Here is a 25,115-nt window from a genome sequence, read left to right as displayed (position 1 = left end):
TCTGTCAGCAAATATTGATTCATTAACTTTTGAATAATGATATTTAGACGCGTATAAATGTGACGCGTTATTTCAGAACGTAAATAAAACTAAGCACAGTTTCTAAGTTGTTTTAATAACTAGGTAGAGACATTGTTCAATGTTTATAAAAAGTTGCAATTTTCTCATCAGTTCACAAAGGTTATCGTACACAGGTAATAATGTGAACAGAGTGAAATCGAACTTAGGACAATGCCATTGAATTTTTGCGATGTCGTGCGATTTCTCCGCTATTATACTAACTTTATTGGGATTTATATTACACTAGAGTTAGCTTATAAAGCTGTTCACTGAACTGTTCGTAATGTGCTGATCGCCATTAATTTCATCTGATGATTCGATTGGGATAAGAATAACATTTAAGATACTAACGTGGCGCTCTTCCCAAAAGGACCACGAGACGGCGCATCATATCGCCCGTACTCCGCGCTGACCTTGCCTAGTCCGGCAAATACAGAGAGCACAGTTTAAGAGAAACGATTACCTTGCCTCTTGTCCATAGCGAGCAGCAAGGTTCGTTGGGTTTGGTGTTAGTGGTCCATTGCACCATTTGGACTAACGCTCACACTCCCCTCGTCATTTTAATAACTGCTCCTGCGATTCTGTAAATAGACTTCGTTATACAAAAGTTTTTAGTGATTAAATTTCAAAAAGGTAATCTCTTTATCGTGAATAGTTGTTCAAACATCATGAGGACAACGGCATGATATACCCAAAATACGACCGTGTCACAGGTAATATAAGACTTTTGCGTACGGTTCTATAAAACAAATAATTGAAACAATTGAAACACGTAACGCCTTAAGTCTTAGTTATAACACCCATACGTCAAAAAACTATTGTAGTTGAACATATGACAATCGCAGTTAACGTTAAATCCTGACTGAATCTCGAAGCTCATTTATCAAAGATCAAATAATTCTCATTTAAAAGCAATCTAAAACTTATGAAAACACATTTATGTATTGAAATAAAAACATTATACGATCTCTGCTTCTAAAAGCAATTTTATGCATTTTTAGACAGTTTTATTAATAAACATAAAATTTAATCAATTAGCGAAATGACCATATAAAATTATTTCCACATTTAATTTGTGGAAATTAAGCAAGTAATTAAGCTCATATAAAACCGACTTAAATACGTGGAAATATCGAGTACTGTAAACCCCATGACACGCTTCGATATGTAAGAATATTTTTCTTGTAGTAAAAGCAGATCTTTGCACGTCAATTTTGTTTATAAACGTACAGCTATTACTTTACAATTATAGTCTGTAAATAGTTTTACTGCTTTTATTTAAATTTAAAGTACTCGCGTTAAACGTGAGTATACACAATAGAAAACGTTTTTAAATGTTTATTTGTTGATTTATAACGCCGCTCGGTACACTGATGCATTGGTATAAGAAAAACAAAACACAATATTTAATGTGGAAGCGCTTCCAGGCAAACAAAATTATTAAAATATAAAAACTATAGGAAAATCGAAGTCAAAGTGTGAAAGTAACTATGGATATTCAGGCCTACCTCGTTTATCAATGCTCAGTCTGAATACCGGTGTGTTTTGGCCAACGCTAATTGTTAGCGAAATATTTGCAAATTATATCCCACATAATATAAAACATATTTTGGTATAATGGAACTTCTAAGATCCACAAAACCTATATGAAGTGTTACAAAAATAATACAGGTGCCAATTAGTCCAATTATCGAAACAATTGATTCAAGGATTGAAAGGAGGTGAAGGCACCCAAACCACGATGACGGTTTACAACATGCCTAACATACAGTTAATAATTCGATTTAAATATTGCTTATAATATAAACGTCTTTAATCTCGTCTAAGCTACAATTTATGCACAGTTTGCAGAGTCATGTGTTGTAAAACACTTCTAATAGGTGCCATTACGCATATTTTAACGGATAAGTACATAAAACCGTCCACTTTCAGAAAACTGTGATAGAAAAGCAAAACCTGTTATGGATTTGTTAATCATCGACAAATATAGCATTGGTTCGGCAAATTTAAAATATTATAACCATATAAAGGAACGTCATCAACAAGCGGAACTAGTCCAAATTTATTAATTTACGAAATAATTAGAAGTTGGTATTAGATTGTTGATGTCTCTAGACGTGGGGGGTCGGGACAAGGCTTTTACCGGGTCCTGTAGCAGTAGCAGTGAGTCCCATATAACCCTCCACCCAGAGACATTACACCGGAGCAACACTGCGCGGCATTGCAGCATGCCAGAAGACCGCATGCTACAATGTTAAAAATTGCTATACAATGGTTCTTGTCACAATGTGCGCAATTGCGTGCGGCATGGTGCGTCATGTGGCAAAACAGTTTGTAGTATATATTTTTTTGAAATTATTTTGGATAGTGAGAATTGAGTCATGGAGTGGTGTATCGAAAATTATTTAGACTTAAATAATAAAAAAAACACACACAAAAGACTCGTTTACGCCGAGTCAACAATGTGCGACTCTGTCGAATGCAAGACATGTTTGCGGAAAATGTGGCATACGGCAGCCTTTATGCATTTCTTCACGAAAAAAAGATAGTTTCTAGAATATAAAAACAATTTTAAATTAAATTAAATATCGACTTGACGTGAGACTTATCTTTAATTATCGTGATTTATGTGTCTTTTTACTTTCTATTTTAATGTATCATCTTTTTAGTTTGTTTGTTTTTGTTCCTGTTTAGTTTTGTCTTAATAAATAACTCTTTGTGTTATTAAATGTATTTTTGCACTACTTGCCTATCGTATGTAATTTAATACATTTTTTCTTTCTTTTTTCTTTACTCACAGTGGTTGCCTGGAGGAGATCGCTCGAAAGCGACAAGGCCGCCAGTTGCTCTCCTTTTGATTTAATTAAGTTCTTTTTCTTATATTTTTTTTATATTGTAGTGTAACGAAGTGATAATACATAAATAAATATCGAAGTTATGATTAAAAATAAAGATAATATATACTAGAATGAGGTTTGAAAACCTAGAAAACAGTTGCACAGCTACCCAGGTTACTACAGACCTTGACAATTTGTCTTTTAATGTAAATTAACTAATGTATCGTTTGCAATTGAGTTACTTAACAATCTGGTTGATTGCCTCATTATTTTAACAAAATTAAAGATTCGTGTGGGGCCTAGATAAACTGATCTTGGCAAATAAATGATTATTATTATTATTAGATACCCCAGGCATCATTCCATTTGTCCCTCCTTTCCGGACAACGCGTTTTGGCTAAAACTCACCGATGTTCAGATTGAGAATAGTTTTTTTTTAACTCTTCTTGTGTGTTCTGTTTGTCACATTGAACATTATATTTTATATTTCCTGTACCAATGTATCAGTGTGCCGAGGTTTGGAAAGCTTTTATACATATATAAGTAAGTGCTCAGCCCTCTGTGTCAGACACGTGGAAATATAATAATTGTTGTCTTAGTAATGCTGGCTGTTTTCATTACGTTCACTGTATGTAACTGCACAGTTAGAAAAATGTAAGCAATCACCTCATTAAAATAAAGCTTTACACTTTTAAAAGCTCGATCGAAGCTCGAGATCGATGGGGTAAAGGTGGTAATAATATTCTCTGATAATAGATTCATGACTCGTAAGATTAGCTTTTAGTTTTTAATTTATTTTGTGTTTTCAATCTGCAATTTACTGTTTTAAATTTAGCTATGTCCTTTACCCTTAGCATTTCCTGTTTTCTTTACTTACTAGGGTTACCTGGAAATGATCAAATCATCAAATGATGTTGATGAAAATTTATGTTATATGTATGTAACTAATTAAAAATCAATAAATAAAAATAATATTGTGGTTTACAGGTGAGAGCAATGTGGGCGGCGGGGTGGCGGAGTCCCGAGGCGGGGTAGCATGGCCGCGCTGCTGCTGCTCGTCACAGCCGCGGCCGCCGCCAGCCTCGGTGACCTCACAAGACGGGAGACTGGCGACGTCTTTACTCTTATCGGTAGGATTAATAATTGTAGACATTTATGTCATATAATGTTTACGTTTTCGTGTTTGAAACGTCTCTTAAAGCTAATATCCGTATCAATATTTTGACCGTACCAAGTCTTAAAAGGCCGGCCACGCACTTTGGAGCCCTTTGGCATTAAGTTTCCATAGACGGTGGCGTCTCATAACATCAGGTGAGCCTGCCCGTTTGCCCTTGTCCTATAAAAAAGGAAATATATAAATCAGTTACACTCTTTCGTCTCATTCATTCAAATTGTGTTAACGCTTTGATAAAAAGAGCCACACGTTTTAAATAGGAGGTTAGTTTTTCTATAAAGGCATTTAACATACATTAAAAAACAAAAAGCCTAGAAAATTAGGTCGCATTTTTATAAATCATACATATTTTCAATCAGATCTGGTGCTAATCATTTTCAAGCACTATCATCGTTACGGTAATTTTTCTTGTCATATGCCTTTGCAAAGACGTTTGGTTTAACAAAATATTCGTTATAATATAACGATAACACTCGTACTTAGCTATGGATTTCGTTGAAAATGTCTCTTCGCTTGAAAATTTAAAAACAATTCATATAACTTTCATTATATCTTGTATATAGATATATAATACAGGCATAAAATAAATCTTAAAAATCCTTGATAGGCGATGAATGCGGCGCAGCACAATGTGCAGAGCATGGCGCTGGTGCGACGAACTCGTACGACGCATCCATTGCCGGCGGCTGTGCGTGCGCATGTCCTCAACGAGCGCCACTTTTTAGAGAAGATAGAGAGCTATGTGTGGATGATCTACCAGGTAAATCGCAATTTAGTATCACCAGTGACAATTACTAGACAGTTATTATTATATACATAAAGACACTAACAGCTTAATAAGCTGATGCGCGCGTATTTGGAGACGTTCATATTACTATTTTCCTCCAAAAAAACAACCACCCTCTTTTCGAAGACTCTATTCTTAAAACCATAGCCAGCATCGGCGTTGTCATATTGAACAAAGATCAGTTTTGCGGTGATTTGGAGGGAAGGCCTAAATTAGCCAGCAAGAAGCTGTGCTCAGCAAGGCAAGAGGGTACTTTACTTCCTTTAGACATACGACCGTCGTGTTACCAAAAATCAACTCTGAATCTTAGCGAAATGTTCCTAAAGGCCCAATTTTAGGAAACTAAATTCATGTATGTATACGTACTTAATAGTGCATCATACCAATTTACGAGCCGCCAGTTATCTGTCGTTGATCAGTAAAGAATTTCTCATTTAAGTTTTTGAATTAAAGCTAAGAAGTTGACCAATTAAACAGTTGTCACTTGACCGCATTACATTTCTTAGATAAAAAATGCAAGCTCATTTAAGACCGTTACAAGTCTAAGTTTGTGAAAGTTCCTTCGCACTTCAAAATGTATCAAATGTATGCAAATATTCACTATGATATGCATAAAATACTTAAAATATGAACGCGATTTGAATGTACATATTTGGTTTGGTAATGTACATTTATATATAACTTAATCAAATCAAATTCATTTATTCATAAAGGTAACACAAGAGAATAAAGGAAATGCATATACATATGCTTTTAATTTTACATTTACTGCCAGTTCTAAATCAAGGGCGTAGAACGGAAGAGAACTGGCTATATAAACTCTCCGCCGCAGTTTTTTAATCGCCAAGTTTTTTGTTTTATACAATATGTTTGTATTTGTAAGCTGCAACCATAACACCATGTTCCTCATGACATCTTAAGTAATTAATAGTTCATTAGTAATAATAAAATAAATTAAAAACAAAGATTTGTCCTCTATCAGCAGGAGGCATGGTGAAATGCAAACGAAAACACAAAACATAGTTGAATAATTAACACATAGTTTAATATATCTCGAGGTTTTTTTTAGTATTACAGCAATGGTATTCTTGTCTCTCATCTCTCGGCTCTTGGAAGAAACTGGAAATGTTGTATGAATTTTATAATAGATCTGGAAAAATAAATTAATTAGTTTTATTATATTAATATATTATTAATTTTATTCAAAAGCTTAAAGTAATGATAACGTTGGAAGAACGTCACACGTAAGAGGAAATCACATCGTGAAGCGTTAAAAACAAAGTAGGGTTTATGTTGCAAAGGCACTTTACATTTGTAGCCACGCCGATGAAACCTTGAAAACCCTTTACAAGAAGGATCGTTCAAAATTGACCCTGAAGAAATATTATTAAATGGTGGCAAAATTCGTCGTTACGAAATTAACCGTATTGTATACCAACGGCTGTAGGTCTCTGCATGCACCACCACCACGATTTATGCAAAAAATTATTACGCCATGGCTATAAAACTATTTAGTCACGTTCCTAACAGTTATAGATCACTGCTGTGTAATTCTTTCATGGAAGGTGATTATTTTTTTAAAGGCAAGGTGCCTTTATAGCGTAGGCGAGTATTTGGACCTTAACTAACTTAACTTTAACATTATTTTATGTTCCTATTATAAGATTTTGAAAAAATTGACATGATATTTGCATGACTAATTATATATGGCTGGTTGTGCGGATATTTGTAGTTGAACGATCTAATTGTACCACTATCTTGTTAAATAAATGATTTAGTATTATTAATATAAACACAATGCTCCATTTTTTATATGTATCCAATTTATTAAAGGGTCTTTTAATAATTCAAGTTATAAGTATATGCAGAGTAAAATTCAAGGCTTCCATGTGGTCTACTTATCAAATATTTAAATTTCCAATTGAATTGAAATTCATGTACTTTATGACAGGTGTTCGGAAATTTTGCAACAATAATGACCATAATAATCATGTCAGAACTCGCAATAATGTCAAAACGTTATTGTATTTTACATTGTATTATGGCTAAGCCTAAATTATTGCCATAACATGTCACGTGTTTATTCCAAAATGAACGTTCATATATCGTGTAAGGGAAAACAGAATATTTTATCTCCAAATAAACCTTTTGGTGTTTTCTGTAAACGACGTTTGACGGGAAAGGTATAATCCAATCAAGTCAGTTTATAATATAATCTGTGGTCATCGTCAACTTCACATAATTAGGATATCTAAGATATTTGTAATTACTAATCATAGTTTTAAAATACTGAACAGTTTCCGTATATTTTTACAAAAATAACATTACTTTATTTACAGAATGTGCCCTTGCAACTTTTGGCACAGGAAATGCCATGCAACGCATCCCTTTTGTGTTTTTGCCACTGAAGGGCCAAATCATTCATCCTTCCCGGGAAATAACTTTTCAAAGTAAGTTCATGCAGTGTATATAATAATATTAACTCAAATGAATATTAATAATTTTTAATAATGAAAAAAGCAAAGCGATGACTTTGCTAGCACAAAATTAAAAGGCGAATAAATTTGGCTTAGTTGACAACCGAATTGTTAGGCTTAAGATTCAATAAAACAATTATTTTGAAATTTAAATCGTTACGTATTTGTTAAATAAAAATAGCAAGCTACCTTGAAATAACGTGGCTATCTTAACACAACTATGCGACAAAATTACTCTCTTTAAAGATATTAATATCCTTATTTCCAGATGTCAAAACTCCAATATGTGCTGTATCGGGTGCTCAGTTTCTCACAACTAAAGGCTTTTTGGATCTCCGCAATACTCTGGATGCTGATGTACCATTTAGCCTCTTCAGGGATGAGGGTCGAACGTTTTTGCAGGTTAAATTCAGCAATACTTGTTTCTATTAGCATCTATTAAGATTATATTGTAAGCAAGATGAAAGTCTATAACTCTTAAATATTGTTAACTATTCAATATTATAGTGGAGTGGTGAAGAAGATGTGCGCACGCGCATGTCTGGTCGAGTGATGGTCGTGAGACTGTTGTGTCGAGATGTCTCCACCTCTCCTGCATCACCGCTTGATCTTCGAGGTGTATTCACTCCTTGTGTGGCCTTCAGAGTTCAAGGGACTCCACCCAGACATGCAACGAGTAAGTATATTTTATAGAGGCTAACGTATTATAATTTGGAACAGCTGTCAGCCTTCATTTATATATATTTAAAAATAATATTACTTTGCTTAGAAAATTTGAGAGAGTACAAATAAAGAAAACAATCAAATTAGTAATACTCGAACTTGAATTGAAATATTTAAATGAATTTCAGATATTACTGAAGTGCAATTCACACCAACAGCTCATACATCAGATACACCACCGTCCACTGGTTTAAGTGCTAGCGAATATATAGCTATAGGGATAAGCTCCCTCCTTCTCGGACTTATCTACGTAGCCTCAGTTTTCCTGTACCTACATATAAGGAAGCGACGTAAAGCATCTACAGAAGAAAACAGTGTGCGAAGAACCATAGGGCGGAAAAGAGACGGCACCATAATAACTGAAAGAGATATACTCAGAATCAACAATGAACGAGTTCAGATTTCCAATGCCATGGGAGAGGAGGGTGTCGTTAAAAAGAACCCGCTCCTTACAGTTGGAAGGTCCTTTGATAAATCCTACCCTAGTGACACTTGTAGCAATTTATCCGATTCTGAAGATATGCCTGATAGTAGTTTGAAGAGCGACGATAATGTATTCAATGTGAGTAATTTTATCTTAAATAATTCACACTACTTGGATTATCAATTAAACTTTTAATGTTTTTAGAAAAGAACGACATCTGCAATCATTCATCTACACAATGAAGAATCCTCAAATCCGTTTGAGAACGTGGAAATAAATCACCGAGACGAGTCTGGAATCGAACGTCTCCCAGACGAACACGTTTCTATAGTAGAAACTATTGATGATAGAGAGATCGCGCGTCCTGTTGGTACAACGCGACGAAAACTATACTTCAACCCGGCATATTTTGAACCTCATTTCATGGCTGTAAGTTTTAAGATGTTATTGGCATGTTTTACATGTCTAAGTAGCCGTAAATATTAATCATTTCAAATAAAAAGTGTGAGCATGATCAGCTTTGTTTGAAGTTTAAAGCTTAGGAATTTGTGTCTTAGGAAGTTAGTATTGCATTGATTACATACTGAACATCTTATAAAATTACAGGATCCTCCAGCGGCAGCAATAGAATTTCTCTCTAAAATACGCGAAGTTATATCCATAGCTAAACAAAAAATGGCGGCAAAACGTTTTCACCCCATTTTAAATGAAATACCAGAAGAAGAAACTTATCCTTCTAATGCTAACAGCATCGATCTTTATCATGGACTTGGTAGCCAACGAAGTGGAAGTGTAATAAGTCTTAAACGAGATAATGCCAGGCGTCGATCCTCCGATTGTTTAGGGTGCCCTGGGTGTCAATCTAATACTAATAATGATATACAAAATATCAAAAAAAACAAAGTTCAAAATTGTTCGAATTGCTTAAATACAAAAGGCGATAAACAAAGCAGTATCCGAGAATGGCTAGAAAACATACCGAGTGAGAATGACGAACTAGTCGAAGACTCTGAAACAGACGATCAAATACGTATGCCAAGATCTTTACAATGTCTACCTGGGATAGGAAACCGAAATAAGGTAAAGAAACAGTATAGTTTTTCAGATGGATTTTCTATGTTTTCAAACATATCGAAAAAGTCTACGTCGCCATCGGTAAGATCCGAGCCTACGTCGAGTAATTGTAACACGATTATACCACAAGTGAATGATGCATCGGATAATATAAATCAAAAGAGTAAGTTAACTGAATTGTGGTCAATTACTTCAAGAAGCAACGATTCTGATAGACGAATCAGAAGAATGACGAATAACAATTCTCTACCAGATATGGTCAATGACGCTATCGCTTTGGATCAATTCTCAAAGTCATACAATCATAATAGTGGTGACGAAGAACGATTTACATTAAATTCACCTAAACATATTATAGATAATACTTACTTTAATACCTCAGAGAGTCCTATAATAAATGACTACGAAACAGATAGTTTAGAACGCAATTCTAATAAGAAAGACGTTACAACATCATCTACACCGATTGAATTTCATGATATCCCATCATCTCAAGCAAGTCCTAGTTTAAGCACTGCGTTACCTTTAGAAGAAGAACTTACAATGCGAAATGCGGTATATAAAAGAAACTCTAGTAGTGATAGCAATACCCCTTCCCCAGAAGTTGATTTATGTATTAACCAAAACCACTACGAAACTGTCCGTGCTAAAAGTCCTCCTCAAATTGAAAATAAAGACGATATTGAGATAAAGGTGCCTTCATATAGCTTAGTTAGTGAAGTATATGTTAATAACAGTTACAACTTTGGTAGTGCACCTACTTCGCCAAGTGGTTCTGAATGTTCACTAGGTAGCAGAAAACTAGTAACAATCCCAGACCTTGACGAAAAGGCGGGGTGTTTAACAATTGAGGTAAAAGATTCGCCAGAAAATTACATTAAAATTCACGAATCTGATGATTTTGAACCAGATACTTTAGACCGTAAACAACAAAAGCATAAGGAAATTTTTGAAAATATGCACTTCAGTCGCCAGGATCTTTTGAGAAGTCTTGACAACCAAGGCAAGAAAAATTGCCAACGAATTCAACTGCGAAGTAGTGGAACATTTCTGCATAATGGTAAAACAGAGCACACTTCCAAATTCAATAGTCTGAGATGTGGCTATGACATAAAGAACGGTCAAGTTCGGCCGATGATGTTCCCTAATATCTTTAATAATTCTTCTACCCACGAGGAATCTTCGGACAAAAGTTTAGAAGATTCAGGGGGTTGGACGTCAGAAGAAGGGCGAATATTAACTTTAGAACTAAGACATTCCAAAAGACAGCGTCAATGTACACCACCCACAATAAAGCAGAAGCATTTAGCTCGACCAGATGTTCTTCCTCCGTTGCCTCCAATCGATAATCCTATTTATGAAAATCCATCAAGCCCTCCCAGACGAGTTGAAAGTGGTAGAATTATTCTCGATCCGCGGTCAAAAACTGTATGTGATAGTCTTAGTCCAAGAAACCAAAATCCCTCCATCCAAGAATCACACGTATGTACGCGTGATTTAATTGACGCACCATCTTGTAGTCCTATGAACAGCTCATTCCAATCACAAAGCATATCGGAATATGATGATATGAACCAAAGCAGCACGTCTCACATCTCAAGACCTAATGAATACACTATAAGTTCAACGAGACGGAATTCATTAAGAAGCGGAATTAATACAAACACTTTTGTCAAAGACCAGAAGTTCGAAAAACCAAAAGTAAGAAGGAAGAAGGGGTTGAGTATCGAAGACTCGGGCTATCTTAGTAGTGATTCCACGAGCTCTAGACATTTTCAAAGGAAATTAGTGATAGCGAAAATAGCCAGTTGTAGTGACAGTGATGACACTGGTAATGAAGCACGAAGTGAATCGGGAGCTGAAAGTGTAGAAACACATTCTGTGTACTTTGGTAGTTTTAGAAACTTACAGCCAAGACCCGAACACAACACCATTAAAAGTGTTAGAAATAAACTAAAAGTTAAAAATTAATAAGTATAAGTGAATTATATAATATATAAAATAAGTGCAATCGTTTGTGCAATGAATTAGTTTATATATGTTAATTTAGTGTGAATTACTTGCAATATAATGTGCAATATCCGTAACTTGTTATGCAGTATAATAATGTAGGTAAAACGCGATGACGACGAAATGGCCGGTTGTGCAATGCAATAATAGTCTAGTTAGTTTTAAATGGCAATACAAAGTAAACAAGCTTGTAATAATATTGTTTCCGCTTGGCGCCTTAGCATTTAGTGTTATTTATGAATACATAGATATTCTTTTTTATCTAAGTGCCTAATTGGACACGTGCTTCATGTTCGCATCAAAAAAATATATCAACTTAATATATTTCAAAATATCTATTTTATTTTAATAAACTCAGATGTGTAAATAACATGTCCAATTTTATTTTCTATTATTAGGTAAAAGTTAGGTTGTTCGTAAACGTTTGACGTTTTCTTATAGTTATTAGGGTCAAATTTATTCTTAGCTTCATAAAAATAATTAGTTAATAATGTTGACTTAGTCAATGATATTTTTATATTGTAAATATCGCAGTTTTATGAGTCGGGCGGCAGATTATAGCTTCCTTGTACCTGACAATAGTGCTCCAGGGAGACGCACAAAGTGCTCCAGTTCTCTCTGTCAACACAAGAGCACATTCGTTCGCTACATGTTGGGAAAGAGCAACGTTTTCTATGTATAGATAAATATTTATGTCTCCTTTTTTTTAATATCCAATTCATAGCTATGGTGATTAAACTACCCTTAGACTCCTAACAATTATGGTTTCTCATTGGTTGCCACAGAGTATTGAAACTTGCTTTAAGACAATATAGAAGTAGAGTGGTTAGTCTTCAAATTATTTTCACAAATTTGCAAAATTTTTACAATTGCCAAAACTCAAACCTAGCGAACTGGCGAGCAAAATATCTATATATGATTTGCTCATGTTGCAGACTTTTTTAATAGCCGATACACGATAAGGACACCTGGATGTCCGCCTTATATATTTTCTTCGTTGTCTAAATGGTATTCATTAACCCCAGAGTCGGACACGAGAAAATGATTTATGAGCGTAAAAACGCAGCAACGTACGACTTTAATTCACAATTAAAATTTTGTCGTATTGGTCCGAACTTTTATTCCTAACTATACGAAATACGACCAAATCATAAAATAAATTGCTCGCCTGCTGATATCGCTCGCTTCAATCATCTTTTTATATTCATCGAAGATTGTTTTGTTTATTAAAAAGAATTGCCGTGTTCATTAAGAATGTTGTAAATTTTCCAACGTGTATCATTATTATGGTTTTGGGTAAATATTTAATTATTAATAAATATAGCTGATGAATGGTGCTTAATGGATATCCGGGTATTTTTATGTTAAGGATTTGTGTCTTATTATTTATTGCTAAATTTACAAGATGCTCAAAACATAGTTTTTTTAGATATTAGTTTTATAATTAAGTATAGACAATATTTTTTTATAAAGACTCGTAGCCAGTATTGTAATGTTTATATGCTTAGATTGTAAAAACACTTTGTGTAATTAAAATAATTTTATTTTCAATAGTTTTTTTTTTATTTTTATAACCATCATCTTGATCAATGCATGCAAACTAGCTAACAACGCCATCTATAATGTAAAACAATAATTGATTGGGAAATAAATTTGACTGTAAAATTGTAGACAAATATAATACAGACCTTTAAGAAAATTGAATTGTTTGTGATTTCACAGCAACTGACATCTGTACACTATGAATTTTTAAAAAATGAAGAAAAAGAACATGCATTAGTATTAGTTTCTTTTTTAGGACCTGTACCATTTCCATTTTTATTCAATGATAAATGGCCAGTATCGTAGCGCACATATAAAAACTTTTTGTCATGAGCCAAAAAGAAAATCATCCTCTTTCGGCGGCGACGCCTGTCTCATCTAGTGATATGACGTATTTCCTTAGGAAGTGTAATATAAATGTAGCAGTAAAGTAGTTATCATAGAGTTAATTAAATCTCTAGACAGTTAATTAAAAATCGATATTTAATCAAGTCGCTAAAGTTCCGTCAGACAAGTGAGTGAACGAAACGTTTAACGAGTTTCCCAACCGTTCCTAGGCAACAAGATTAACCTAACCTAACCATTTACAATAAAGCAAAACACGGAATACCCAAGCTTTCAGTTCTTCAAGATCACGCCGATATAACAATAACAAATTAAATAATCATGGCGGAGGCTTGTTGCATTGTTTGCATTGTTAATCAACACGCTGGCTTTCGGTCAGACAGATAGTTAAACGTTTTCGACGCTGCTTTATGTAAATCAAAATGCTAGCAACTTGATAGAATATCGACAATTAATTAACTGTCTAGAGATTCAAGTAACTCTGATTTAACTAGTTTACTGCGACATAAAAATTATGACTTTAAATTTCGGATACAAGAGTTTTTAACACTGCCATCTATGTGATATTATTGGAACCTACCACAATCCCTGTATACAATGATTGTGGCGTTTTTATAGTTATTCTGATACAACGTAAGTTATTTTTCCCTTATATATTAAAAATTTGTCTTATTTATAATACAAAACAAACTTTTAAATTAAATAATAACCAAAATAATTTCACTTTTTTTTCACGATTAATATACGAGACACGATTCTGGGCAGATCATTGCTATTCAAGTCGATAACAAACAATTATTATATTATTTCAGTTTCAGACTCGATACTTAGCGCTAACTTCTTTAGCATTGTTCATTAGAATTTGTACTCTTTTTTTTAGAGGTAATTAATATCACATTTCTTACTATGTATTTTGGCACTTTAAGTACCAATGACCACTTAAATTAAGCACAGGCTTTAACCATTTTAAACATCTAAAGACTCAACCGACATATCTTCTGAAAATGTCTCCATTTTTATTGTCTGTACTCCAATCGAACTTTCTTCTAAAACTTTGTTTCGGAACTTCAAAAACTCTGGCAACCCCACAGACAAAAAACGAATTTGTTGTCCAATTTGAGCTTTTATCTCTGGTTCTGTACTATTATTCATTTTTATCATACACTCATCGAAATATTCCAATATTTGATTCGATATATTTAATAAGCTTGACGCATAGTTCTTGGTGTCAATTACCATTTCAGTGTTGCTATTGAAGCGGGCTAAATCACTGGTTTTAGCAGATACAATATGGTCTGGCAGGGTTGCCATTATTCTGTGTGGAATCCTGTCATACATGTAGATGATGAGTGCCAGTACTTGTGCGGTTGACCTAAAAAAAAGAATTATTTCATGAGACCAATAAGAACATATTATACTAAATAAAGCTCAATTACCTACATTACAGTTTTTTGAATGTTTTTGAATAATTATTACAAAATCGAGTGTTGGAATAATTCAGGATCTGAATCTTCGAAAAATAATTGAACAGCCTGCCTCAACGGTGGCACTGGAATTTGCGACATTTCGTCAAGAACTGATTTGATGGGGTGGAAGTTTTGATCCAAAAAAAAGATGGCCGCCATATTGGCTAAAATCGCCGCTTGTGCATAGGTGATATTTACAACGCGACTTATATTTGGTCGGGCAGATCAGTTACAGATAATATATAGATTTATCTCTTCCGGTCTCCGTCTCGGAGTTTCATACCACAAAAAATTTCAACAGCCCGCCTAAATGGTGAGGAAGGTGCAAACAAACTTTGATCGACTACTTGGGGCGGTGATGGGAGGTGGTTGCTGTGGCGGTGGTTTGTACATAAAATTAGTCAATGGTAATATCCTCTTAAAAACCCCATCCAGGGAAAACTAAGTTTTGCGTAGATGGTAAAATTAAGGAATAATTCGCATCTTCCAACAATTCCACACCACTCTCAATATATAAACCAATAAAAAAATCGATCATTCGACTTCCTGGAGGACCCATATTTATCGTCTCGCCAATACACTGGCCCAGTCATCACGGCCTTTGACTACCATAATCAAAATTTTAGTAAAAACAAAAGACCTGCAAATCTTACCTTGAATAAACATCTATTTTAAAACTACCCATCTTATTATCTTCCATCAGAACTAATGTCAAGCCATGAAGTATATGAGTGGGAGATTTCTTATGGACTAAGACATTATCCACATTATCCAGGGCTTCCATATTTAAGTATTTACAAAGAATTTCAAGAATATTTACACCCTGTTCTTCCGGATCTACATGTCTTAAAATAAGTTCCATTTTCTCAGAAGTAGCCATGAGACCTAATACCTTCAATTTGCTATCTGCAATTTGACACATAAATATTTTCTGTACTTTATGGTATTTCAGATTAAACTGTATTCTGTGGAATTTAACCATGATGCAATTGATTGAAGATGTGAAATCAACCAATTTATTTAATGGAGATGAACACATTCAATTTTATACCAACTTTTATTTCAAAAACAAATATTAAAATTATTAAAACATACTACTACTGATTAATGTTGAAATTCACAAATAAAATCCTGTATGTATAAATTTGTTTTATGACAATCTAAATCAGCAATTCCCTCACATTGGGAGCCAGGGCCCACAGGGGGCGATTAAAATGATGAGAATTTTAGTAAGGCTAAGGTTTGTCTAATGGCACAAAAAGGTTTGGAAATACTAATCTCAATTATGTTAAAGAATTCATGGTAGTGTAGTTTAAATTAAAACTACCATTAAATTATTTATTTAATTAAAAAAAAATAGTTTTTAAACATAAAAGTTTTACATACCTTCATTACTCATTAGCAATTCAAAATCCTCCCCCATTATCTCCATAACAGATATTGAAACATTTTCTAATGGCAACACATAACTAGTACCAAGTTTTGTAAATGACAACACTGCTTCAAATTCAATTTTACTAAACACACCATATTTTAATTCTCTCATATCTAATACAGCAACAACATAACATTCTTGATTACTATTCATTGTATTTGTTATTTCTTTCCAAATTGTGCTTGATTCTTCATACACTTTTGTTGTGTATGTAATGGTTTTGTTGTCTGTACCGTGAAAGAGGATGTGTATATTCTCTATGGGTCTGAAAATATTTTTTTCAATTTTTTATTGCATGCTTTAATTATAAATAGTATAAATCTTTATTTAAAAACAATATATGTTTAATGGAGAAAAGCTTGCCATTAACAAAATAGAATCTAACATATTAATTATTGATATTTCAGTATCACTGATTTTATGAGAATCTTTCAAATAATTTTATTACAAATTACTGGTGTCAGCTACTTTAATAGACATTTCAGTCCTAACATTTATCCTTCTTTGGTTTCAATGGTTTAAAGGTATTTTCAAGTATTATGATGTTTGAGAATTACAAACTTACACATTATTTTCATTTTTTATGTTAACAATAACAGTAATTTTTTTATTACAACCCTTCACCAGTGGTTTTTGTGTTTGTATACTTAACACCTTCGGTATCTGGAATTTTATGTAATATGTTATAATATACAAGTTTTATGTTAAAAATCCTAACATTCTATGTTTGAAGTCATCTGTGCACATAAGAGAAATCAACTGCATGTTTATGCAGACACACAAGTGCAGTAATCAATGAGATAGATACAAAAATAAGAGGACAAGACCAAGAGTTATAGGCATCACTAGTAATCCACATAAATATACAAGTCTATGGATAATTTAACTTACTGAGGTTGATCCTAATGTAAAAAAGGATTCATCAGTATTTGGACTATTTCTTTGATACAAGCAATGAGCTGCAGTTTGTTTAATTTTGATATACTCATCTAGGGTGGCTTGATTCTGTTTGACATTGTATTTTGCTTCAGTGAGTTTTCTTGCAAGTTGTGACATAATAGGAAAAGTTTCAAATTCTAGTTTTTCGACTTTAACTGGTCCAAGAAGCTTAAAGTTACAGTCATAGATAAAGGGCACGGCGTCTTCTTTTCGTATGACCTTTAAACATGGCAAGCCCGAGAAGTCCATATCGAGAAATTCATATCTTTCTACATTACTTATTAAAATATGTATGTTCATTTCTTCTTTCACAGATAAAATTATTATTTGGGAGTTGCTATGTACGAAATAAAATAAATCACAATTTTCATTGCGGAGAATGATTATATCGTTGATGTCCGATGTGTTTTCTAAGAAAAAAGACGAGACAAGTTCTCTTTGATGAAACTCCATAACTTCTCCACGTTTTGTACATACAACGATATCTATTTTTCGCGAATCTCTGGGATGATCATCATAAAAACAAAAACAGGCGACTTCCTGACGAATAGATGTTGGTAATAGTTCATTTAAATCTTTTAGAATACTTTCAGATTCCATTGTAATCGCTCTAACAGATTTTGCCTTAACTTGTATACTACTTGTACAAAGCGAAAGTAGTATTTAAATAATTACTGTACTCAGTCGTGAGAACTGTGATGAACCAAAAAGTCAATATGAAGTTGAAATAGATTAAACACTTGATAAGGCAGACTACCGGTAATAAGTAATAACTAAAGATACCGCGGTTCGCAATGAGCCGCGACCAGTTAAATTATTGTCAAATCTCATCTGTCAATTTTACTTAACCAATGACACCTATTTAAAGCAGAATATAATATTATTAACTATTATCTATGCCAAATATGAACCTAAATAACTGTTATAAATGTGTATTCTTCTGTGTACTTCATATTTTAACCTTTTTTTATTTAAGTAACACAAGGGTATGTTAGAAGCAAAACTTGAACTTGTATACAAAATAATATATTGTTTTACAAACTTTTTACACCATTGGTTACAATATTTTATGGTTAGTCACGCCGACAAAAGTCGTTGACATGGTGATTGAACATCGATCCTTCCGGGTCAATGCACAGCAAAGATATAGATTATTCTACGCGAATAGACAGTAAAATACACGTCATTATGAATCTTGGCACCTACCATTTACATAAAAAACTATTATTGAAACTGTTGGGTATTTCCAGCAGGACCGATAGGACTGTTTTTTTAGTTTCGCGCAATTTAAAAAAATTGATACTCGATCATGATAATTATAAAAGAAAATTCTGCTGAGCATAAAGATACAGATTTCTTAACTATAATCTTTTATTTTAACTATAATGAGGATCCTGGATAATTAAAAAAAAACATTAATTCTTAGTAATTATTGTATACATAATATTAGCAAAATGCGGTTAACACAATACTTCAAGAATAAACACCACGTTGAGAGAGGTCACCTTTGAGCTGCCTGCTCGAGCCGGTGTTACTGCGTCGCGTTTCATTCACGAGACGTTTATATGAAATTAAACTTTTCCAAAAAAAACACTATTCCGTACATATAATATTTATTTGTCTAACACGGTTTTAGTAGGATTTATCACGGTGTATGCGGCATGTTCAGGAGTTACGTGACTTCATATTTGGCATTTGGTCTTCTTCAATTGCAAATATTTACTTTACTCACTATACTTACTTGTGATGGTTTGAAATATGATAGTCTACATTCTACGGGGACGGGAGCCATATTCATATGACACACATACTTATCACGCACACAGTTTATAAAAAGTTTGATTCACTGTTAATTTGTATATTTTAAAATACGAAGTTTTTGTTCTTTTATTGCACCTCGGAAGTCTAGCCATTCAGAACAAAGTAATGTCCTAGTGCGTACCAGCGTCAAAAACAACAGTAGAATAGGGTTTAATTTATATATTTTTTAAAATATTTATTACATTATTAAAGGTAAATTATATAGAATAACGTTTAGGTACCAAAATATTATAGTGCTTTTAGATAGATTTAGCTGGATAGGTACGTAAATAGAATAGGTGGGCAGTGGAGATTAAAATAGTTACTTTGAATGGCATACTTCCTTTATCGAGTTAAACTCTGCGTTGGTCTAGAAACTTTAATATTCCAGATCCTAGAATTAGAATTGCCGATACATTAAACTAATTTATTGCAACTTAATGCCCGACTTCAACCGCGAGAAATGTTATTATATTTAACAAATGTTTGCCAAATATTAATTATAATCTTAAACGAAATCGAAATGAACTTATAAATATATGCACCCTGACACGCGGTTTAAACTGAGTTATTTATATTCAATCATTCTTTAATATATAAGAGTAAAACAGACGTAAATACAAATTCCGTAAAACGATACAATTATTGTATCTACCAAAATCGCACGAACTAATAAAATTCATGACGTATAAATTTCACAACATTCTATTTAAAAGTAAAGTTATTTGTCCGGGAATTATGTACTTTCTGAAATTGTTTGACATACCACTTATATCAAATTGAAATAATAGCTTTGGATGCGGAAGCTAAACGCATTGTAAGAATAAAGGCGAGATCACAGATTTAGGCTAGTAATATACAGCTAAGATTACCTAAATACATATTGTATACAGAATTAAAGACTATGAAGCCGTAAAGAAAAAGAGCGAAAGAAACTGGGCGTCCTAGATTTGCGCACTATACACAAGACATGGGTTACAAACAGAAATCTTAAATCCATTTTAATGTATTATAAAGTCTTTGCATTCAAGAGACGACATTATGTAATAGTGTAAATGTTTTGAAATATATCATTTTATAACATTATGGCCTACGATATTCTACTTTGGGGTGTTGCTGCAGAAATTCAATCCATATTTGTGCTGCAGAAGCGGGCTGTTCGAGGTATTTGTTGTGTTTCCCTATAGGACTCGGTACAGCATAAGTTTAAGGAATTAAATATTATGACACTATGTAGTCAATATATTCTTGAAGCCTTGTTATATGATCAAAACAATATAAAAGATTTTAAAACAAATGGTGACTTTCACCAGTATTAAAAGATTTTCGAGTATTAGAAACAGAACTAAACTTCAAACAATTTATACGGCTCAAGACTTGGCGATTAAAAAGAGTGGCGGAGAGTTTTTTACCAGTTCTTCTTGCCCGCTTTACGCCCTTGACTAGCGAACTGTAGTAAATGTACATTTAAAATCATCAACATCTTTTTTGTTGACGTTCTTAAGTGTACTTGTTTACCTATATGAATAAAGTTATTTTGAGTTTCGAGTTTAAGCAATAATTTGTCTCTTTGTTGTGTGATAGTCGTAATATGGTCATAGTAAACAATATTCATTGTTAGAACTTTTGTACAATTATAGACGTCAATATATTTGTGTATATTACTCTAATCAATTAAATTTATTATAAAACAAGTAGTATCGTACTACATGCATGAATCCTCAACCAATTAAGGCAATGTCTAGCCTAATAACTTAGTACACAAAAAATTTCATTATCATTAGTTATAACGGTTCCCTTCACGAATGTGCTATATCATTACGTACTGTTATAACGAAACAGAGATTCAACTGTTTCACAAAACTAATACGTTTGAATTCATCCTAATGTTCCTGAGAAATGTACATTTTAAAGTACAGTCGTTAAACACGAATTTCAGCCTTTCGTTACTGATAATTGACGTTCTTTTAGATTTTAACGGTTTAAGAATCTCTTGATTTCTCATAAGAACTGTATACATAATTCACTTACTGAGAAACAATATGTAAAACTAAGATAAATAATTAGAGCGCACAGATGTAGGTATATAAAATAACAAAACAAAACAGCAAAAAAATGTGGGTAGACATAATAAACTCGATCAGTCAACCAAGCAAAACAGACTTATTTTTTTTGACAAGATGTGGCATTGATACCATATTTTTATTAAGTTTATTGTTCTATTTATATATTTTGAGTACATATATATGGTTTTTAAAACATTTTAAGTATTAGATTTTATTTGTTTTTGTTTAATTTAAGTAATTGCGAATGTATATTTTTTACAAGTCAGCTTTCCATAATGCCATATAACAATTAACCTAACTCAATGACAGATAGCCTGGCGGCAAAATGTCTGTCCAGTCTATGAAAAAAGTAATACTTAACGGCGTCTATTGTATGAACAATGTGCCTTTTACACATATATTTCATGCAGGCGTAAACGTTTCATATTCTGCCAATTTGATGGTTGCGTTGTTACAATTCAATAATATATTAATAATGCTATATTGAAATGTGTAAATATTTTATTTAGTTCAAAAAAAAAAGTATTATTTTAATAAATACACGTTAGATGAACCTAAAACTAAGAACCTTAAAAAATATAATATAATAACTAAAATATATCATTAAAAGGATTCCTTTTAGGCAAGGTTCCGAAGATACTGGCAGCGTTCCCCTTTGAATAGGTAGACTAATTCTTTGTCTGAGGTCTCTTTGCCAGCTCTTCGGTCTCCTGTGATGTCGACAACGACCAAGGGATGACCAAATGGGACAAAATCATAATAGGAGCCTAAACCCTTGCAAGCCTTAGCTTTTTTAACCGCTTTACAATCGGCGTCAGCTCTATTTTCGGTTCCATGTAGATAGAAGCGTGTCTGAACATGTTGCATTCCATACCAGCAACCAGCCTATCTTCCATGGAATCAAACTCGGCAGTCGGTTCAAGTAGACTTGGCACGTTGACGGTGGCAAGGGACCAGCGTATGATATCGTAAAGTGCGACATGTCTCGAGAAGCAGCCTGCACTTTTTTGGCATGACCGTACCTACCCACGGCCAAAAGCACGCGCCGTACCTATACTACAGCTTAAAAGATTGTCATAAATCAACTTGTAGTTTATGTGAATTTGGAGAAACTTGAAAATTTTGACCTGGCCATGCAATTACGAAAGCGTTTCTTTCTTAGAAGAAGATCCAGAAGCCAGCAATCTCAAAGATTGAAGGGGATGCTGTAAAAAATTTACTTATGAGATTTGCTGAACTATGGACTAGAAATTTTGGAAATATGGAAATCCCCGGATGGATAGAGATGCTTGGGTCCAAAATTGCTCGTTCAGCTGCATCTGTAATGTGTAAATTATTTTATTTAGACCTCCAATACAAATTTAACCATAAAGAAAAACCATAAATTTAAAATATCAAATATATTATTTCAAAATGTACTGTAAACATTACCGTTGTTAATACCTACGTGTTGAGCGACGTACAACATTACATCCTAAAAGATTTAAAGTTTCTAAAAATACAAATACAAATACAAAGTAAATAAGCAACGGTACAAATAAGAATTGTAATGTTCTCCAATCCAACTCGACTATGGCTTTTGACTGGCTATATGGTGTCCGAAGCTGCCGGAGATATCACAAAAGCAGATATTTCGAGAATGATTATTATTGACATTTCACTAACAAAAATTCGAAAGAATTAAACGTGTTATACGAGACCTCATGATATGCTATCTAACGTGCTAAACAATCAATGCTTCCTCCGCCATTATAATAATATGTATATAATATTATACATAATCCTGTATAAAGGTAACTTTTCAGGAACCGATTTTTTTAAGGGGAACTGCTCACCGCTACAATATATGGAACGGCTCGATCATAAATTATTTAATTTCATGAAGGTCAGCCATCAGTGTTCCTTAACATCTTGCGCTGCCTCTCCAATTACTGAAGGTTTCAACCACACAAATCTCTCAAATCTCCTGTTAATTGGTCAACTATCGAATGATTCGTAGCCAAGACGTATTGCATCTACCAGGTTTGTGTTAACATACATTTTTAAATACACTTTTTTATATTATGGCAATAGTGTTGACTAATAGACTTTGTATTACAATGGTGCAGACCGAATGTCACTGTCAAATTTGACATCGACGTAACATTCTGTTATGCAAGCAGCTAAAGGATAAAAACATCTGCAACACAGATTAAAGATTTGTTGCAAATGTATCATATGCATCTGCATCCTGACTTTTGTAATTCATGTATGTTTTTGCATGTTGAATTATGGAACCTAAAATTGTGATTTATTAACGTTATAATTAACCTTTATATTTTTATTAGATTTGTTTAGTAATTGTATAATTTTTCATTAAGTTCTTGTAAGAAGGTACACTTTTACCCATCGTTGATTATATTTCCTTACTATGCTTACCTGGAAGGAATCGCTTGTTAACTGAGGCCGATGCCTTCCTAATAATTTATGTGTGCTAATCATATATGTACTATTAATATAACAAAGTTTAAATAAGCATTAAAATTTATTAATTTTATTGATTATGGCATATCATCGTTCTAAATATAAATATATTCATTTATCATATTCCGGCGAAATGTCCTCAATTTCCGATGTCGTTTAATGTGCTATCCTTATCACTGCTTGTGAACTTATAACCTTCATTAAAGATAATATTTTCGCCGGAACCTGTAAATACCATCCTTAAACCGATTGTAAAGGTTTAATTATCGAAGTAACCAATTCCACATACGGTCAACGAGCGTGGGAATTGTAAACCCTCATCTTCACACTCCACGAGGCGACGAGAGGGAACGCGAGCGACGATGCCCTCGTGTCACCCCGCCGCTTCATCACTTTTTGTCGGCTTTTGGGGTGCAAGTCAAAGGACGCGATGAGGCGAGTCGAGAACATCGACGAGTAAACGAGTAAGGATGCGCGTGCACTTATTATGACGTAGTTTAGTGACGTAAAAATAGTATTATACTCTTAGGCTCATATAGTAGCTACCGCTGTCATTCCAATCACGTCCATCTTTCGTAGATGTGGCGAGCAACTAAATAGACGGAGAGTGTGGACAAGTGGTGAACCAATCGTACAACCTCGAGTCGCCAATATTTGTGGCGAGGGTCTGGAGCCGGCATACAAGGCCAGCCGAAACTAGCAAAAGAAAGAAAGACCTTATTAAGCGATGCGGTTCCCGCACAAATGAGGCATGAAGCAGACACATTACTGCTCATCTTCTCATCTGATATTTGATGTTGTTGTGATGACACACATAACCGCTAAATTAATTCGCTCTTTTCTTGAAGGAACCTAAGATCGTGCAATACTTCAGTGGGCAGCTGTTTCCAATAAATAATTTGTGGTGATGCGCGGTAAAAACTGCCTTTAAACAAGAAAAATGTGTGCGTGTACTAGTGTACACGCGTAAGAAGTGACACTTCTTTATGACCTTATTTTTTGAAAAATGGTCTGACTTTACAGAAATTGGTTAAATAAAGTTAAATTAGATAAAATTTCACAAAAGGCTTTAATTATCATAGACATGAATGAAAATAATGCAATTATTTCATTTTACCTTATTACTACTAAGATTATTACAGAATTTCATTACTTGTAATAGAACTTTCTAGAACTATTACTATCATTGTTATCGTTATTATATATTTTTGTTATAAATGGCTTCGAATCTCTTCGAATCAACCGTGGTAGGGACAAGAAATAGATGGTGCGTAACGGAAATTTTCTCCCAACGCCGATAAAGAAGTTCCACTTCAAAAATGCTATAACTGAGACGTCGACGATCGATGGACGTCCTGATAATAAAAAAAATTGTGTAGACCCAAGACAATTATTACTTTGTTGGGAATTGAACTCCTGGTCCTTCGCTATGCCATTTGAGCACTATGCCACGGAAGCAATTCTGTACCTATCAGGTATATATGTATATGTTA

The 25,115-nt window shown here is 33.6% G+C and overlaps 2 protein-coding genes across 3 annotated transcripts in view; one reads left to right on the top strand and one right to left on the bottom strand.

The window, feature by feature from the left end:
* The window catches only part of LOC123713533, a 67,341-nt gene extending 54,379 nt beyond the window's left edge, over window positions 1–12,962 (top strand). For both annotated transcript variants that reach the window (XM_045667246.1, XM_045667245.1), the window contains exons 3-10: window positions 3,885–4,027; window positions 4,679–4,831; window positions 7,198–7,308; window positions 7,604–7,737; window positions 7,843–8,011; window positions 8,187–8,620; window positions 8,687–8,911; window positions 9,089–12,962. In XM_045667246.1, coding sequence (XP_045523202.1) covers window positions 3,934–4,027; window positions 4,679–4,831; window positions 7,198–7,308; window positions 7,604–7,737; window positions 7,843–8,011; window positions 8,187–8,620; window positions 8,687–8,911; window positions 9,089–11,527 — 3,759 coding nt within the window. In that variant the 5' untranslated portion in view covers window positions 3,885–3,933 and the 3' untranslated portion in view covers window positions 11,528–12,962. The remainder of the gene's footprint in view (window positions 1–3,884; window positions 4,028–4,678; window positions 4,832–7,197; window positions 7,309–7,603; window positions 7,738–7,842; window positions 8,012–8,186; window positions 8,621–8,686; window positions 8,912–9,088) is intronic.
* Window positions 12,963–13,151: 189 nt separating this feature from the next.
* On the bottom strand, window positions 13,152–18,095 carry LOC123713535. Its single transcript, XM_045667247.1, has 5 exons — window positions 17,246–18,095; window positions 16,920–17,017; window positions 16,306–16,619; window positions 15,573–15,825; window positions 13,152–14,825 (listed from the first exon to the last, which is right to left on the bottom strand). The coding sequence occupies exons 1-5, from the start codon at window positions 17,891–17,893 to the stop codon at window positions 14,420–14,422; spliced, it is 1,719 nt and encodes a 572-aa protein (XP_045523203.1). The 5' UTR covers window positions 17,894–18,095; the 3' UTR covers window positions 13,152–14,419.
* Between the last annotated feature and the right edge of the window lie 7,020 nt (window positions 18,096–25,115).

The sequence above is a fragment of the Pieris brassicae genome, chromosome 8, assembly GCF_905147105.1.
Source record: "Pieris brassicae chromosome 8, ilPieBrab1.1, whole genome shotgun sequence".
Classification (NCBI taxonomy): Eukaryota; Metazoa; Arthropoda; class Insecta; order Lepidoptera; family Pieridae; genus Pieris; species Pieris brassicae.
The sequence above is the reverse complement of the archived record's forward strand: the minus strand, read 5'-3'. Positions and strand labels throughout refer to the sequence as shown.

Excerpts from the sequence above, each read along its gene's own strand:
- LOC123713535 (XM_045667247.1), bottom strand. The coding sequence starts at position 17,893 with ATGGAATCTGAAAGTATTCTAAAAGATTTAAATGAACTATTACCAACA. Across the intron at positions 16,620-16,919 it reads ATAAAAAATGAAAATAATGT|ACCCATAGAGAATATACACA; the intron begins GTAAGTTTGTAA and ends AAATATTTTCAG. Across the intron at positions 15,826-16,305 it reads ATTGCTAATGAGTAATGAAG|ATAGCAAATTGAAGGTATTA; the intron begins GTATGTAAAACT and ends GTCAAATTGCAG.